Genomic DNA, 16,087 nt, shown 5'->3' on the forward strand with positions numbered 1-16,087 from the left:
AAGGCTTTAGGATCGGTACCGGTATTGTACAAGCAATTTCGGTACCAATACCAAGGTTATCCCTACTCTCATTTATAAGTGCACAAAAAACTTGAACTTGGACCGGACCCGAAAAAAAAACCAGGAACCGAGTTTTTATATACTCAGGTTTTTACTACCCGAACCCATACCCGACTCTACTTGTAGGGTACGAATAGGGTATATATTTCAGTACCAAAACCCGTATCTGAAACCGGACTCGATTTATGTCCGGAATCAGATTTTTCCAATACCCGAAACTGAGTTCTTCAAATACACGATCTAAACTCGAAATTACCTAAAAATACCTAAAAATTACCCAAAAATATCTCAAAAGATTGCAGACCCTTAAAAACTCCTAAAATAAGGTTTTTTCAATACCTAAAATAGGGTATTTAAATACCTGGTTTTAGAATACCCGATTCGAACCCGGTGCATAAAATATAGTTTTTATAAACAATACATGCATTCAAACCCGACTCAAGTATGATCAATACCGTATTCCATTTCCAAAACCAATTATTAGAAAAATCCGATTTATACACCTCTAACCTCATTAATCATTATATAGACCACCATTTAGAAGCCAACATTTAGTCCACAACAAAAGGCTCCAATTAAAAAAGCTTACAATAAGTAAGAGCCCATAAAATAATAAGCATAAAGCAAGGGGCCCATATGCAATAAACCCAATTCTACACTCTTCCTTAAAGCGACAACAGCACAGTCAGACATACAGACAGACATACATACCCACCACCTCCTTTATCTGCCATCTCCACTCTGGTGGGATGGTAAAGGGCTTTGCCCTTTGGGTGAGAGGTTCGGGTGAAAAACATTAACATTCAAAAAAAACCACCTCCTTTATCTCTCTCTAAAACCACAGTTCCCACTGCACCTTTTTTTAAAATCTCATTCAAACCACCCTCTTGAATGAATATAAACCCACTTAATTGATCAAACTGTTAGTTCAAGAATCTTGGCTAGAATCCACACAGATTTCCCATGAGATCTTGCTTTCAATATTGTTTTTAGTAAGGTATATACTACACATTCTTCTTTGATTCTCTCTTGAATGTACTAGCTACATTCTTTGATTCGATGAGCATTTATTATGTGATTCTAGGGTTTTCTTGAATTTATAATAAATAAAGTTTTCATTTTTTTAGTCTTTTGAATTTGCTAGGTGAAGTTTTGTGTGTTGATAATTAGGGTTTTGATTTTTTACTTTTTTTTTTGTTTTGAAGTTTAGTGTCTTCAGTAAGCACTCAGATCTGATGCCTGCTGCTTAACTTTTTAAAGTTTATCAGTTCTTTAATTTTTTTTAATAATCAGATTTATATGTTTTATTATGCTTATGATAATAGTGTAATACTAGCTTTATACTTCACTAGGATCTGTGTATAAACTTTTTCTGTTATTAACAAATTCATTAATGTAACTATGTAAGAATTATAATTAGCAATTCTGAAAACTTTTGATTGTTAAAATCTGATTTTTTTCCTGTTAAGACATAATCAAGATGATCTGTTAACTGCTATTAATAAGTTCAGTAATGTAAGCCTTATTATTAGTTAGATTTGATCTTTTTTCAGTTAAGACATAATCAAGATGATCTGTTATCTGTTATTAATAAGTTCAGTAATGTAAGCTTTAATGTAAGTTTTTATTATTAGTTATTCTGAAAACTTATTGTTAAAAATTTGATATCTTTTCCAGTTAAGACATGATCTGTTATGAATAAGTGCACTAACGTAAGCCATTTTATTCTGAAAATTGGTTGTTAAAAGTTTGTTTGTTTTTTCAGTTGAGACATAATCAAGATGATGCACAGACCTCCACCTGATGATTTCTCCCTCAAGGAGACAAAACCGCACCTCGGCGGCGGGAAAATCACTGGGGATAAGCTCACGAGCACGTATGACCTCGTTGAGCAAATGCAATACTTATATGTTCGTGTGGTGAAAGCACGAGATTTACCCGCGAAGGATGTTACGGGTAGTTGTGACCCGTATGCTGAGGTTCGGATGGGAAACTACAAGGGTACAACTCGTCATTTTGAGAAAAAGTCAAATCCGGAGTGGAACCAAGTGTTTGCTTTTTCTCGAGATCGGATCCAGTCAACTATGCTTGAGGTCTCTGTGAAAGATAAAGATTTTATAAAAGATGATTTCATGGGTTGGGTGTTGTTCGATCTGACCGAGGTTCCAAAACGTGTCCCACCGGATAGCCCTTTAGCTCCCCAATGGTATCGGTTGGAAGATCGTAAAGGGGTCAAGCAGAAAGGAGAGATAATGTTGGCGGTTTGGTGGGGTACACAAGCAGATGAAGCGTTTCCTGAGGCGTGGCATTCAGATGCTGCAACGGTTGGTGGGACTGACGCTCTCGCTAATATTCGGTCTAAAGTGTATCTTTCGCCTAAACTTTGGTATCTTAGGGTTAATGTGATTGAAGCACAGGATTTGATACCGAGTGACCGAACTCGGTTTCCTGAAGTTTATGTAAAAGCGAGTCTTGGAAATTTTCAGACGTTAAGGACTCGGATTTCTATGAGCAAGTCTATAAACCCAATGTGGAATGAAGACTTGATGTTTGTAGCTGCAGAACCGTTTGAAGAACACTTAATTTTGAGTGTTGAAGATCGGGTCGCGCCTAATAAAGACGAGACTCTAGGAATGTGCGTGATCCCGTTACAATATCTGGAAAGGCGGCTGGATCATAAAGCGCTTAACACTCGGTGGTTTAATCTTGAAAAGCATATTATGATTGATGGTGAAAAGAAGAAGGAAGTTAAGTTTGCTAGTAGGATTCATACGAGGATATGTTTAGAAGGTGGATATCATGTTCTTGATGAGTCAACTCACTACAGTAGTGATCTTAGACCAACTGCTAAACAGTTATGGAAGAATAGTATTGGTGTTCTTGAAGTTGGAATCTTGAGTGCTCACGGGTTGACCCCAATGAAGTCAAAAGACGGACGCGCAACAACTGATGCATATTGTGTAGCCAAGTATGGTACTAAGTGGGTTCGGACAAGAACAATAATCGACAGTTTTACTCCAAAGTGGAACGAGCAGTATACGTGGGAGGTTTTTGATCCGTGCACGGTTATAACGATTGGCGTGTTTGATAACTGCCATTTGCAAGGTGGCGATAAGGGCAACGGCGCACGTGATTCAAGGATTGGTAAGGTTAGGATTCGTCTTTCAACTCTCGAAACCGATCGCGTGTATACTCACTCGTACCCGCTTCTAGTTTTGCATCCGACTGGTGTGAAAAGGATGGGCGAGATTCATTTAGCCGTGCGGTTTACGTGCTCGTCTTTGTTAAACATGATGCATATGTACTCACAACCGTTATTGCCCAAAATGCACTATATTCATCCGTTAACCGTTACCCAACTTGACAGCTTGAGACACCAAGCCACTCAGATTGTGTCAATGCGGCTGAGCCGAGCCGAGCCTCCTTTAAGAAAAGAGATAGTTGAGTACATGCTTGATGTGGGGTCACATATGTGGAGTATGAGAAGAAGTAAGGCTAACTTCTTTAGAATCATGGGGGTTTTTGGCGGTTTGATTGCAGTTGGAAAGTGGTTTGATCAGATATGTAATTGGAAGAATCCGATCACTACTGTTTTGATTCACATTCTGTTTCTGATACTTGTTTTGTATCCCGAGCTAATACTGCCCACTATCTTTCTCTATCTGTTTTTGATTGGAGTTTGGTATTACCGATGGAGGCCAAAGAACCCTCCTCATATGGACACACGCCTCTCATGTGCGGATAACGCTCACCCTGATGAACTTGATGAAGAATTTGACACCTTTCCGACTTCTCGCCCTCCTGATATCGTCAGGATGAGGTATGACCGGTTGAGGAGTATTTCTGGTAGGATTCAAACTGTGGTTGGTGATTTGGCGACACAAGGTGAAAGGCTTCAGTCTTTGCTGAGCTGGAGGGACCCACGAGCGACCGCACTGTTTGTTATCTTCTGTTTGATTGCTGCTATTGTTTTGTATGTCACGCCTTTCCAAGTCGTGGCTTTGTTGACGGGTTTTTATGTGCTGAGACACCCGAGATTTCGCCACAAGCTGCCTTCTGTCCCGCTCAACTTCTTTAGGCGATTGCCTGCGAGGACCGACTGCATGCTTTGAGAAAATGATCAGCAAATTCTGGTAAGATGGATACAATTTTCTTGGAATAGTATTTTGTACATCTTGTGGTTCTCAACTTGAAACTTGAATGTGTGATCTTTTGGTTTGTAGTTGTTAGGTTATGATTTTGATTTGAATCTTATCAATAGTTATGATTTATTAGTAGTAATGATTTCTTGTTAATGAATTATGAATCTACCTGATGTTTCTTTAATTAGTGGAGAATTCCAGTTTCTGTTATGTTGGTTTTTTGTTGATGAAACAAAGTTATTTGGTATTTCTATTTTAGTTTAGTCCAATGCTAATGTGACAATGAGAGTGGAATCTTTAATGAGAGAAAATGAGACATTATATTTTCTGTTAAATGGGTGGTGACTTTTGTTTTAGTTTCAGTAGTGAAATGATGAATGTGGGAAGCAGACAAAAATATACAACACTCCTGGAATTATAAAGCTTCTGCACCCATGTGCAAATGAACATGTTTTTATTCTGAAAGGGTATGTTGGTCTAGGGATTATATTGCCCACATGCATTTTTTTTTATTAATTTCTCATGTTTTACATAGATTGAAATTGATTCTGATTATTTTGTTTCAGAGTAGTTGCAACAAAACCTGCTTTAATTATATGTGAAGCTATAGATGACTTTAAATTACAGTAACCATATAACCTTGCTTTTAAAAGAGCAGTTTAGGGTCCTGAAAGCCGAGGTGTAACGTCACTATGCGAGGCGTTGCTCTATCAGCCTCTATGCACGTCCTTTTACATCGCCATTGACGTGTTTTACTCATCACACGCTCCATTTAAAACCAAGCATGTGGCCACTTACCTCCAACAAGCTAGACTAGCCGGTAGGTAGAGCCGTATTGGTTTGTAAAGTTGATTATCAACGGTAGTTTTTAGAAGAAAAAAAATTAGAAAAGTTTTGATTATTTGAATTTGAAATAACCTCTAAATGTAGCCTGCTTTCACTGTAGTGTAGTGAAATACTGAAATTGGTTATCATTATTAAAAAATTGGCATGCTAGTTGTCAACTTTAATAGGCATCTATAGCAGTGGCACTATCTAATATTTACTGGAATCCATCCAATTGTTAACATTTTCACAACACATCACATAGTCACTCTCAAAACAAAATGCCTTTCATATTAATGTGTATTTTGTTTATGGTAAGGTTATGTGCCACATCACTACAACATAGGATAACTAGTCACCCATTAATGTAAGCGTTAGGGGTTAACTAGCCATTACCACTTTAAAATTATAATTAAACTATACAAACATTAAAACAAAAAAAAAGTGATTTAGTGAGGTGTGGATTTTATTGATTGCTCCACACAATTAATTCATATAGCAAAAGGTGGGATTGTGGATGGCCGGGGATGGCAAGAGTGGCCACGGCAGTATGGTTTGGCGCGGTTTGGAGTGTGCCGGTTTGCCCACATAGGCACAAAGCCTCGGTGGTTATGATGTATTGCTTTATTTTAAGTCAAATAATAAGACAGTGTTGTGTTGGATGCCATGGTAGTATGAGAATCTTGGCCCTGCCCACATGTTTTCATTCCAATTTGGTCAATCGGGGACTACTCCAATGTAACTTTCAGTAAAAGAATTTTCCATGCATGTTGTCTGGATATTTTAGATACAATAAAAAACGTATAAAATAAAGTGTTACATGCGTCTTAATATAATTCAAGTCACCTGTTAAAGAGGAAAACATATTAGTACAAGCTTTAAAAGGATATGTACTTAAAAGTTATTATAAGTGTTCAAAAGATGTTCACCTACCTCCCACCATCTGTCATGTGAAAACTCTCCAACCATAAATTCATACTAGATCTATGATTTTCATATTCACGTTTAGTGTGTTTATTCATATTTCAGAATTAAGAGTTGTTTAACTCCGAGAATGGGAATGGGAATGGTTCTGACTTGACCGGTTTGGATTTGACCCAACATTCACCCATGCTATTAAAACTAGGGAAAATTCTTAAAATAGCCTCTTTTAGAGAGAGAAGTCTCAAAATAGCCCTTTTTTTTCAAAATCTTTTATAATTTGGACTGCCAAGACGAATTGGGAAAAGATAAAAATAAATACGAGATTTGAAAAAACGTCAGGTAAAAGACGAGATTTGGGGAAATAATGTCGGTAAAGTCCAAATTATTTGTAATCTTGGAGCAAAAATTCAAAATTTTCAAAAACTTTTTTACTCAAAAAAACCGTCTTGAGAGACTGTTTTTTTATGTTTCCTACCTTTCCCGTCCAGATTTTCAAATTCGTGAAAAAATATATTTTTTACGATTATACCCTTGAACCACCACCACCACCACCACCTTGAACCACCACCATCACCGACGCCGTCGGCCCCACCTCATCACCACCACCGTCACTACCACCATAGCCAGATCAGAACCATATCACAGATTTCAAAATGGGTGAATAAATAAATCATAAGCACCAAAAATTTTTAGTACTTTGTATATACCTTGTGACCATGCTCACAAGAAGAGGTGTACAAAACCGGTTTTAAACCCAAACCGAACCGGTTTGGTCAACGGCTGGTCAAAACCGGTTTGACTCAAACCGGTTCAGTTTATAAACTGGTTTAGACACAAGATAGGTCGACCTGGTCACGTCAGTTCGGTTCGGTTCGGTTTATAAACCGGTTTAGCCGGTTTTAAACCGGGTTTTCTCAAACCAGTTCGGTTTTAAAACCGGTTTGGTCGATCTTAAGGGGAACCAGTCATGAAACTGGCGGTTTGGGTCGGTTTGGAAATCGGTTTGGGTGAAACCGGTTTTAAACCCAAACCGGTTCGGTACGGTTTGCCTAAAACCGGTCCCAAACCGGTTTTTTGTACACCTCTACTCACAAGGAACTAGGGCTCACAAAGATTAGTACTTTGTACATACCTCAAGGCCAGCCCACTATACCTCAAGCCAAACCCAATATATCCCAGCCCAGCCCACTAAGAAGCATGCCAACCAACTCACCAGCCCAACCTCAAGGCCAGCCTACTATACCTCAAGCCCAACACAAAACCGGTTTTAAATCCAAACCGAATCGGTTTGGTCAACGGCTGGTCAAAACCGGTTTGACTCAAACCGGTTCGGTTTATAAACCGCTTTAGACACAAGATAGGTCGGCCTGATCACGTCGGTTCGGTTTATAAACCGGTTTTAAACCGGTTTTCCTCAAACCGGTTCGGTTTATAAACCAGTTTGGTCGATCTTAAGGGGAACCGGTCCTGAAACTGGCGGTTTGAGTCGGTTTGGGAACCGGTTTGGATGAAACCGGTTTTAAACCCAAACCGGTTCGATTCGGTTTGCCTAAAACCGGTCCCAAACCGGTTTTTTTGTACACCTCTACACCAGGGTACACTAAACCTACTGCTAGAAGACTTCCACTTGAAAGCCCTAGTTCAGTTGTTAAAGGAATTGGTAAGGTTGCAGTGAAAATATTGTAACTTGAAACACACAATGATCATGTTGATAAGGATTGTTTTGGTTCAGAGGGTGATGATATAGATTTTGAAGATGAATCTTTTAGTTGTGGATCTGATGAGGAGGGATATGCTCACCAACTTGATGATGAGGTAATTAGTTGTGATTCAGACACGGATGATGAGTGGATAGACTCAATTGCTGCTATTCAAAAAGTTAAACAGCATGATGATGAAATAAAAAAGAATTTGATTGAAGAGTGCTTAAAAAGATGTGCTGGTGAAGGAGGTTCCCATGGTGAAGGAGGTTATGATGTTGAAGGAGGTTCTCACATAGAAGCTTATGAGGATTCTGATGGTGATGTTAAGACACCAGGGGAGAGTGAGGATGATGACATACTAGGGAAGAAGTACAAAGAAGATGTTCCAGTTGTAAATGAGCACACAAATTGGAAGAAGTTTACTTGGGTTGTTGAAACAAAGTTCGCAACAAGGGAAGCTTTTAAAGAGGCAGTAAGAAAATATGGTGTTACAAATGGTAGAAATGTTTATGTTTCTATAAGTGACCAGAATAAACAAGGGCTTGTAGGTGTGAATTGTGTGGAAGGTTGTCCTTTCCATATTTATTGTTCTTTCCATTCAGGCAAGGGTTGTTATATGGTTAAGAAAGCAATAAACAAACACACTTGCCAAAGGAACATGACCAAGAATAGACAGTTAACCGCTGAATTTGTAGCTACTAATTTCTTACAAGTTTTTAAAGATAAACCACACTGGTTAGCTAAAGATATCCAGCAAGCAATTAAGAAGAAGTATAAGGTCATCGTCACAAATTGGTTTGCTTACAAGGCCAAAAGTTGTGCACACAATAAGCTATATGGTTCAATGAAGGAACACTACAGCAAACTTGGTTCATATCTGGCACCTTTAAGAGTAGAAAATCTATGCTCGATCTTTGAGCTCTTAACGGCCCTTCTAGGCTTCACCAATGCAGATCCAAGTTCAGCTATTGAAAGTTTTTTTAGACTCTTTGTGTGTTTTGATGGGGTGAAGAAAGGTTTTTTGGCAGGATGCAGGAAGGTGTTATACTTAGACAGATGTTTTCTCAAAACATTCCTTGGGGGTATGCTGTTGTGTGCCATAGGAAGGGATGCAAATAATCAAATGTATCCCCTAACATGGGCTGTAGTTGAAGGAGAAAACAATGACAGTTGGGAGTGGTTCATGGAAGAGTTAAGAAAGTGTTTACATATAAATGATGGTGGCAAGGGATGGACTCTAATTTGTGATCAACAGAAGGTATGATATTAACTTTAGTTATCTCAGTTACATCTTTAATTTGATACTAAAATATATGTTTTATATGAATATATCAGGGATTGATAAACATTGTATGCTTGGTGTGGCCACAAGCTGAACATAGGAATTGTGCAAGACATATATATGCAAACTGGCATAAAACCCATAAGGGCGAGGAGTTGAAGGAGCTGTTCTGGAAGGCTGTTTGGGCCTACAATGAGCCTGACTGCAAAGATGCAATCAATGATATGATGGAAATATCACCTGATACAGTGGAAGCATTCTTGAAACAAAATCCAAAGTGCTTTTCAAGATGCTTTCTCAATAATCACACAAAATTTGATGTAGTTGTAAACAACATGGCAGAGACCTTTAATGGTTATATAATTCAGGCCAGATCTAAACACATTATCAACATGTTAGAGGACATCAGGAAAGCAATCATGACTAGGCTCACTACGAAGCAGACACAAATGTCTATTCAAGATGTGAGTGTGTGCCCTAGGATACAGTTGAAGCTTAATAAAGAAAAAAACAGGGCCTATAAATGTGAAGTTTTTCCATCATCTCATAATGTGTTTCAAGTTAGTGGTTATCATGATGTCTATGTGGATTTGATCAAGAAAACATGCACCTGCAAAAAATGGGATTTAACAGGTATTCCTTGTAAGCATGTTTGGGCAGTTACTGATTTTTTAAAAAAAAATGCAGAGGAATTTGTTGATAAGTGTTACCACAAGGAACAATACATGAAGTCCTATGAGTTCAACATTCCTCTTTTGGCTGGTGAAAGATATTGGCCATCTGTTGATTACCCTATTGACCCACCTCCAATCAAGAAAGCTCCCGGTAGACCAAAGAAGAATAGAAAGAGGGATCCACATGAAGATCCTAAAAGACCTGGTAAACTGACAAGGCATGGGGTTCAAATGGGTTGCAGTCGATGTGAGGAAAAAGGCCATAACATTAGAATTTGCTCAAAGAAAGGGAAACAAACACTCCAGAAAGATGCAAAAAATGCAAAGGGAAAGACAAAGAAAGCAAGAGTGCAATCTAGTCAACTAACCCTGGAGGGCAGTCAACAAACTCAAACAGGAACTCAAAAGAAAAGGGCAAAGTCAAAAGTGAAAGACAAAGGGTAGGCTACGTGATTCAGTATCGCTTTATGGATGTTTTGGTTTAAGTATGTTAGTTTGTCTAATTCTAAGACATGTCAGTAAAACTATGCATCTTTTCATGTATTTTGGTTAATGTGTGCTGCTAAACTTAATTATGTTGCAGACTTTGGCTTTTTGATTTTCATTATGTAATGGTCATGGGAGACCGGTGTATTTTGCAACAATTAATGCAACAATGAATGCATAGTTTTTATATATAGGTATCTGCTGTTGTATTACTGTAGTTTTTATGCATATCAAGTGGTCAAAATAGTGCAGAAATTGTGTGGTGTATTGCTATCAAAATATTGCAGTTTTATGCATATTGAATTGTCAAAATAGTGTGTGCAGAATTATGCGGTTTACTACTGTTAAAATAGCGCAGTTTTTCTTCATACCGAGCTGTCAAAATAGTGGAGAATTGTGCGATTTGTTGCTGTCAAAATATTGCAGTTTTTATGTATATCGAATTGTCAAAATAGCGCAAACAAGAGCAGATTTAGAGGTTTATTTGCTGTTAAGAGCTGTCAAATAGTGCTGAATTATGCGGTTTAATGCTGTTAAAATAGCGCAGTTTATCTTCATATCGAGCTGTCAAAATAGTGCAGAATTGTGCGATTTATTGCTGTCAAAATATTGCAGTTTTTATGTATATCGAATTGTCAAATTAGCTCAAATAAATGCAGTTTATGTGGTTTATTAGCTATTAAAAAATGCAGTTTTTCTTCACATCGAGTTGTCAAATAAGTGCAGATTTATGTGGTTTATTTGCTGTTAAAAAGTGTAATTTTTCTTCACATCGAGTTGTTAAATAAGTGCAGATTTATGTGGTTTATTTGCTGTTAAAAAGTGCAGTTTTTCTTCACATCGAGTTGTCAAATAAGTGCATATTTATGCGATTTATTTGCTGTTAAAATAGTGTGGTTTTTCTTATGCTAAGCAAATTGATTTATCTAACAAACTTTTGAATTTCGAATACCGTTTATAGATGCATACTTTTTATTCTCTTTAAATAGTTTGCATAAAAAGATGCAAGATTAGAAAGTATCAACTTCAAGACAAACGAAGCAACCTCACCCAACTTCATCATTGTTACTACAGCTTAAATATCAATACATGCAAACAAAAATAACAATAATGGGTTGTTTGGCATTAACAACAATAACTTGACATTACATTAAAAACCACAGTTTTACAACTAAACACTAGAACTCAAACAACTAAAAACCACCATATAGCCAAGACAACAATTAGTAAACCTAAAACATATTGTTGGTTCCAATTGGACTTTAACAACGAGAGTTGCTCCTTCAATTTTTTCTTCTCCTCCATCAGCAATTTGTTCATCAACTCCAAATTTTCTCCCATATCATTGTACTTGCAATTGCCTTTCTCTCCTAGCACCTTGTCAACATCTTCTTTCCATATAAAGAATTTACAATCCACTCTCTACTAAGAATAAACATTAGGGATATCACATTAGCAATTGACATCTGAGTAGTAGAATGAAAAGGGACTTACCGGCAAAAGAGAGCACCCATAAAATTCCTTCCCAGCTCGAGAACTTCTAGTTCCAACAACTCGAAGGATTGCAAGCTTGTCGTGATTGTAGTATACATTTCCATCTGAATCGACTTGAAAGATTCTAGGGTTCTTGTGTGAGCTACGTGCAGAAGATAAAGATGAACTCATAGTGATTCAATGATTTTAGGGTTTCAATTGGATGCATTAAAAGAAATTGTTTACTAATCGATCAAATGTGTTGTGTTTGCTAAACTGAAATTAGGGCTCAGTTTATAAATTGTTCTTTGTGCCTGGTTAATCCACGTAATGCTAAATAAAAAATAAGAAATAAAAAAAATCCATGTAAGCGGGTCCACGTCAGCAAAAACTAACGAGATCTAACCCTGTTAGTGAAAAGCTTATTGTCGTCCAATAGTTTGAAAGTTGGGACTGTTGTAGTATATTTTCAAAGTTCGGCTCAGCGCCGGCCAACGATGCAAAGTTTGGATTATTAAAATCCAATAAACCCATTAATCTTACCAATTATTTGATATGAAAATCCTATAAAATAGGAATATACTAAAATTTAATATCCAGTTTAAAAAGAAAAAGATATTATTTATAATTAATAAACAATTTTATAGTAAAAAACATAAGCGGGTCAAGGGTCACTAAATCCAGATAGTTTTTAAACGGGTTATAACATCTCATTATATTAAAAATTAATCTCATCAAATATTTGATATGAAAATCCTATAAAATAGGGTATATCCTGTTTTATTTAAAAAAGATATTATTTATAATTAAGAAACAATTTTATAATAAAGAAAATAAACGGGTAATGGGTATCACCAAACCCAGATAGCTTTTAAACCGGATTATAACATATCATTTATTTGTGAAACCATTTTATCATCAAACCTCAAGTATATTAATTATTAACTTTCTTACAATAAATAAAATAAAAATCCAAATATATATATATATATATATTAAAAACGAATAATGTAAAACAACCCCCGTAATACGGGAGATAAAGCAATCTCAAACACTTTATTGTTTTTCAAAAAGTTAATAAGTTATAAGTTGATAAAAATAAGCAAATCCCAAACACCCCGTTAGGGATGAGCAATAATCAGTATGGTACCGATTGGTACCGGTACCGAAATGTTCGGTTCGGTACCGAATCGGTACCAAGGTTTTGAGTTTTCGGGACCGGTATATATATATATATATATATATATATATATATAATATATATATATATTAAAAACGAATAATATAAAACAACCCCCGTAATACGGGAGATAAAGCAATCTCAAACACTTTATTGTTTTTCAAAAAGTTAATAAGTTATAAGTTGATGAAAATAAGCAAATCCCAAACACCCCGTTAGGGATGAGCAATAATCAGTATGGTACCGATTGGTACCGGTACCGAAATGTTCGGTTCGGTACCGAATCGGTACCAATGTTTTGAGTTTTCGGGACCGGTACAGGTACGGTACCGGTATTTTCCGAATTTTACCTTAAATACCGGTACCGAACCGAACATTTCGGTACCGGTATAAAAAATTTGCGATTTTCGGGATCGGGATTTTCGGTACCGGTACTGAGCTCATTAGGGGTGTTCATGGTTCGGTTTCAAACCGTGAAACCGCCCAAACCGGTCATTGGTTTGGTTTCATGGTCGGTTTTTTTCTTTAACTTCCAGTCGGTCGGTTTCAAAAATTCCAAACCGTAGCGAACAACTTGGTTTACGGTTTTTACCGGAAACCGATCGTATAAAACCGAACCGGACCGTTAGATTTAACACTGCATATTTTTAGTCTTTTTTATATATTTTTTATATAACAATATTTTAGTATATGCATTGAAGATTTTAATAGAAATTTTTATGGGTTTCCAATCTTATCTAATTCAATATCATGTGAACTTTTTTTAATCAACTACTTCCGTCTTCCAGGTTCATACAAAAATAATATCATTTGCTGTAAATATTTGATGTATATACTTTCACTTGTTTCACACTTCACAATAATGTAACATCTACACATTAATGCTTATTAATTTCAAAACTCCATCTACATGTTAACATATGCATATGCATTTACAAATTGTTCTTCCACTTCAACACCTTAATTCCATTTTGAATAAGCTTTTAATTTTATATTTTATAGAGGCTTGGAAAGCCTAAACCAAACGGGAACCAAACCGTTAGTAACGGTTCGGTTTGGTTCGACTTTGGTTTTTGATAATAAAAAACCGTTACTAATGGTTTGGCTCACGGTTTGATCTAAAAACCATCAAAATCGGACCGTGAACACCCCTAGAGCTCATCCCTACACCCCGTTAAAAAAATGAGTCTAAGGAGTAAAATGTAATTTTGCAGACAAAGTCACAAACACTGGGTTTTCTTTTCTACTTTTCTCTAGTCTTTACTTTCAATCGGAAACCCTACAATACAACCAAACACATAATAATAATCTTTCTTGTCTGGGTTTTGTGTTCGTTCGTTCTTTCTGCATTAATGGCGTGGGAAGTGGTTCTGTGGGTCATCTTCTTTACAATGAATGTGGCCCTCGTCGCCTCTAATCTCTATCAGGTATCACATCATCATCTTGATTTTAAGATCCTCCGTACTTGATTTTTAATTTTTAATTTACTATTTTCCCCCTTTTAGTGCTTCAATTTTAATCTGCTTATTGCAATAAGGCCGCATAATGCTGATATTTTTAAGGTGGTTTTATGTAAGCATGATTAGAGATTGGGTATAAGTTTAGGGGTTAGTGTTTAAAGTTACAAACTTGGCTAAAGTTTTAAGCTTTAAATCGAATCGGAGATTGTTCTCATATGCAGCACATGGAGTTATAGAGAAGCATTTGATTAATGGTAATTCATAGAGTGTAGGTTTTGGTTCTCGTATGATTTATGTAATTGCTTTCAAATTTTAAGTATGTCGTGGGTAAACGAAATCAATAATCACAAAGTGTTGTTACAAAGAACGGGAAGTTTTTTAATGTGAAGACCAAGTATGAAAATCGTTTCAATTTAATGGGGAATTAGACCAGATGATTCATCTATATGGACGTGTCACTTGGTGGTTATAACTGCTTCACAATTATCAAACGTTCGGCAGGAACACCATCGGTAGTAACTTTGTTGCTACCGAGCTTTAGTAATGCAGTTGCTAGCAATTAATGTCCACACTTTTCCTTTTGTTACTAACGGTCCGCTATGGGCGGCCTTGGGGCGTGGTGCGGAGAAGGGGGTGGCGAAAGAGGGGGGGGGGGCTTTGGAACGATCGGCGCCTTTGGGCTTTTCACTCTCTCATACACACACACACACACATATATATAGAGGCGTTCAAGGGGCTTTAAACCACAGCGGGATGTTATGGAGAAGGGCTTCGAAGCCCCCATTTCTTACGTGGCGTTGACGTGGGCCCCTCCATAGTGAACAGCCTAATTGCATTTAGTTACATGAGCTCACTTACACTACTTTTAGCTTGTCGTAAACAAGTTTCTAATGATGAACTTGTAGATCGTGTGCCTAACAGATTTGGAAGCTGACTACATGAACCCATATGATTCATCATCCCGCATTAACGCAGTGGTGATTCCCGAGATGGTGGTCCATGGTGTATGGTCTGGTCTTTTTCTTTTAGGGCATTGGTTCTTGTTCCTGCTTACACTCCCCATTATGATATATAACACTATGTTGTAAGTTCTTTTTTCCAGATCTACCATGGTTTATTTATATTATGAATATGAATTACGATGATCTGTTTTTGTATTTATTTATGTTTCAGATACTCGAAAAGAAGACATCTTATTGATGTAACTGAAGTTTTTAGATCCATTGATGCTGAAAAGAAGTATCGGATTGTCAAGCTGGCCTTTTATTTGCTCCTTTTTGTTTTAGTAATTATCGGGCCAGTTGCTTTAATTCTTAATTACAGTCTCGTATTATATTTGAAAAAAGAGATATTTTGACTTTTGTAGTCAAAACAAGTCATTTAAAAACAAGTGTATGATATTGTATGATTTGCTGTTGATGATGATCGTGCAGGTTGGTGATATCGATTGTTAACAATTTGATAGACGACAAGGATGAAGTGTTACATGGGTATGGAATATATTGATTTATGGGTTTGTAACATTAGTTGTAGGTTTTGGGGGGCAGATGAATCATACAAACCACAAGTTTGGATTTATGTTTATCAGGTTTTGTAAAGTTGTTGTACTGTTTATTATCTATTTAGGTTGTGTTTGATGGTTTGGCCCGGTATTGATATGTATGGAAATATTTGTTTTTAGAATATTATTTTGGTGATTTTGATTCTTGTTGCTTAAGTTGATTTAAATGTAGATTAGAGTTAGATGCATAGAGACCTTATACTCAAAACTAGTTCTTTATTATGGCTCTTCACTCCCTTGCAACTGCACTTGTGTCGACAAGGATGGTAATATGGTAGGTACTTGTTTGTTTAGAAACTTTAACAAATTGTTTTGAA

At 36.7% G+C, this 16,087-nt stretch overlaps 3 protein-coding genes across 3 annotated transcripts; all 3 read left to right on the forward strand.

Annotated features, from left to right (window-relative positions):
• The first annotated feature begins 1,026 nt into the window (after nt 1-1,026).
• LOC143565516 (FT-interacting protein 3-like) lies at nt 1,027-4,344 on the forward strand. Its single transcript, XM_077052474.1, has 2 exons — nt 1,027-1,045; nt 1,809-4,344. The coding sequence occupies exon 2, from the start codon at nt 1,842-1,844 to the stop codon at nt 4,170-4,172; it is 2,331 nt and encodes a 776-aa protein (XP_076908589.1). The 5' UTR covers nt 1,027-1,045; nt 1,809-1,841; the 3' UTR covers nt 4,173-4,344.
• A 2,260-nt stretch (nt 4,345-6,604) lies between these two features.
• LOC143563734 (uncharacterized) lies at nt 6,605-10,054 on the forward strand. Its single transcript, XM_077051214.1, has 3 exons — nt 6,605-6,608; nt 7,684-8,912; nt 8,990-10,054. The coding sequence occupies exons 1-3, from the start codon at nt 6,605-6,607 to the stop codon at nt 10,052-10,054; spliced, it is 2,298 nt and encodes a 765-aa protein (XP_076907329.1).
• A 4,038-nt stretch (nt 10,055-14,092) lies between these two features.
• Nucleotides 14,093-15,839, forward strand: LOC143564391 (protein cornichon homolog 1-like). The gene is made up of 4 exons (XM_077051686.1): nt 14,093-14,176; nt 15,115-15,293; nt 15,383-15,505; nt 15,643-15,839. The coding sequence occupies exons 1-4, from the start codon at nt 14,102-14,104 to the stop codon at nt 15,713-15,715; spliced, it is 450 nt and encodes a 149-aa protein (XP_076907801.1). The 5' UTR covers nt 14,093-14,101; the 3' UTR covers nt 15,716-15,839.
• The last annotated feature ends 248 nt before the right edge of the window (nt 15,840-16,087 follow it).

This window comes from Bidens hawaiensis, unplaced genomic scaffold (assembly GCF_021521415.1).
Source record: "Bidens hawaiensis isolate Kalapana, Puna unplaced genomic scaffold, B.hawaiensis_p1.1 tig00001206_1, whole genome shotgun sequence".
Classification (NCBI taxonomy): Eukaryota; Viridiplantae; Streptophyta; class Magnoliopsida; order Asterales; family Asteraceae; genus Bidens; species Bidens hawaiensis.

Coding starts and splice junctions, on each gene's coding strand:
- LOC143565516 (XM_077052474.1), top strand. CDS start 1,842: ATGATGCACAGACCTCCACCTGATGATTTCTCCCTCAAGGAGACAAAA.
- LOC143563734 (XM_077051214.1), top strand. Junction 8,913..8,989: donor TAATTTGTGATCAACAGAAG/GTATGATATTAA, acceptor TGAATATATCAG/GGATTGATAAACATTGTATG.
- LOC143564391 (XM_077051686.1), top strand. CDS start 14,102: ATGGCGTGGGAAGTGGTTCTGTGGGTCATCTTCTTTACAATGAATGTG. Junction 14,177..15,114: donor TCGCCTCTAATCTCTATCAG/GTATCACATCAT, acceptor ATGAACTTGTAG/ATCGTGTGCCTAACAGATTT. Junction 15,506..15,642: donor TTTGTTTTAGTAATTATCGG/GCCAGTTGCTTT, acceptor ATGATCGTGCAG/GTTGGTGATATCGATTGTTA.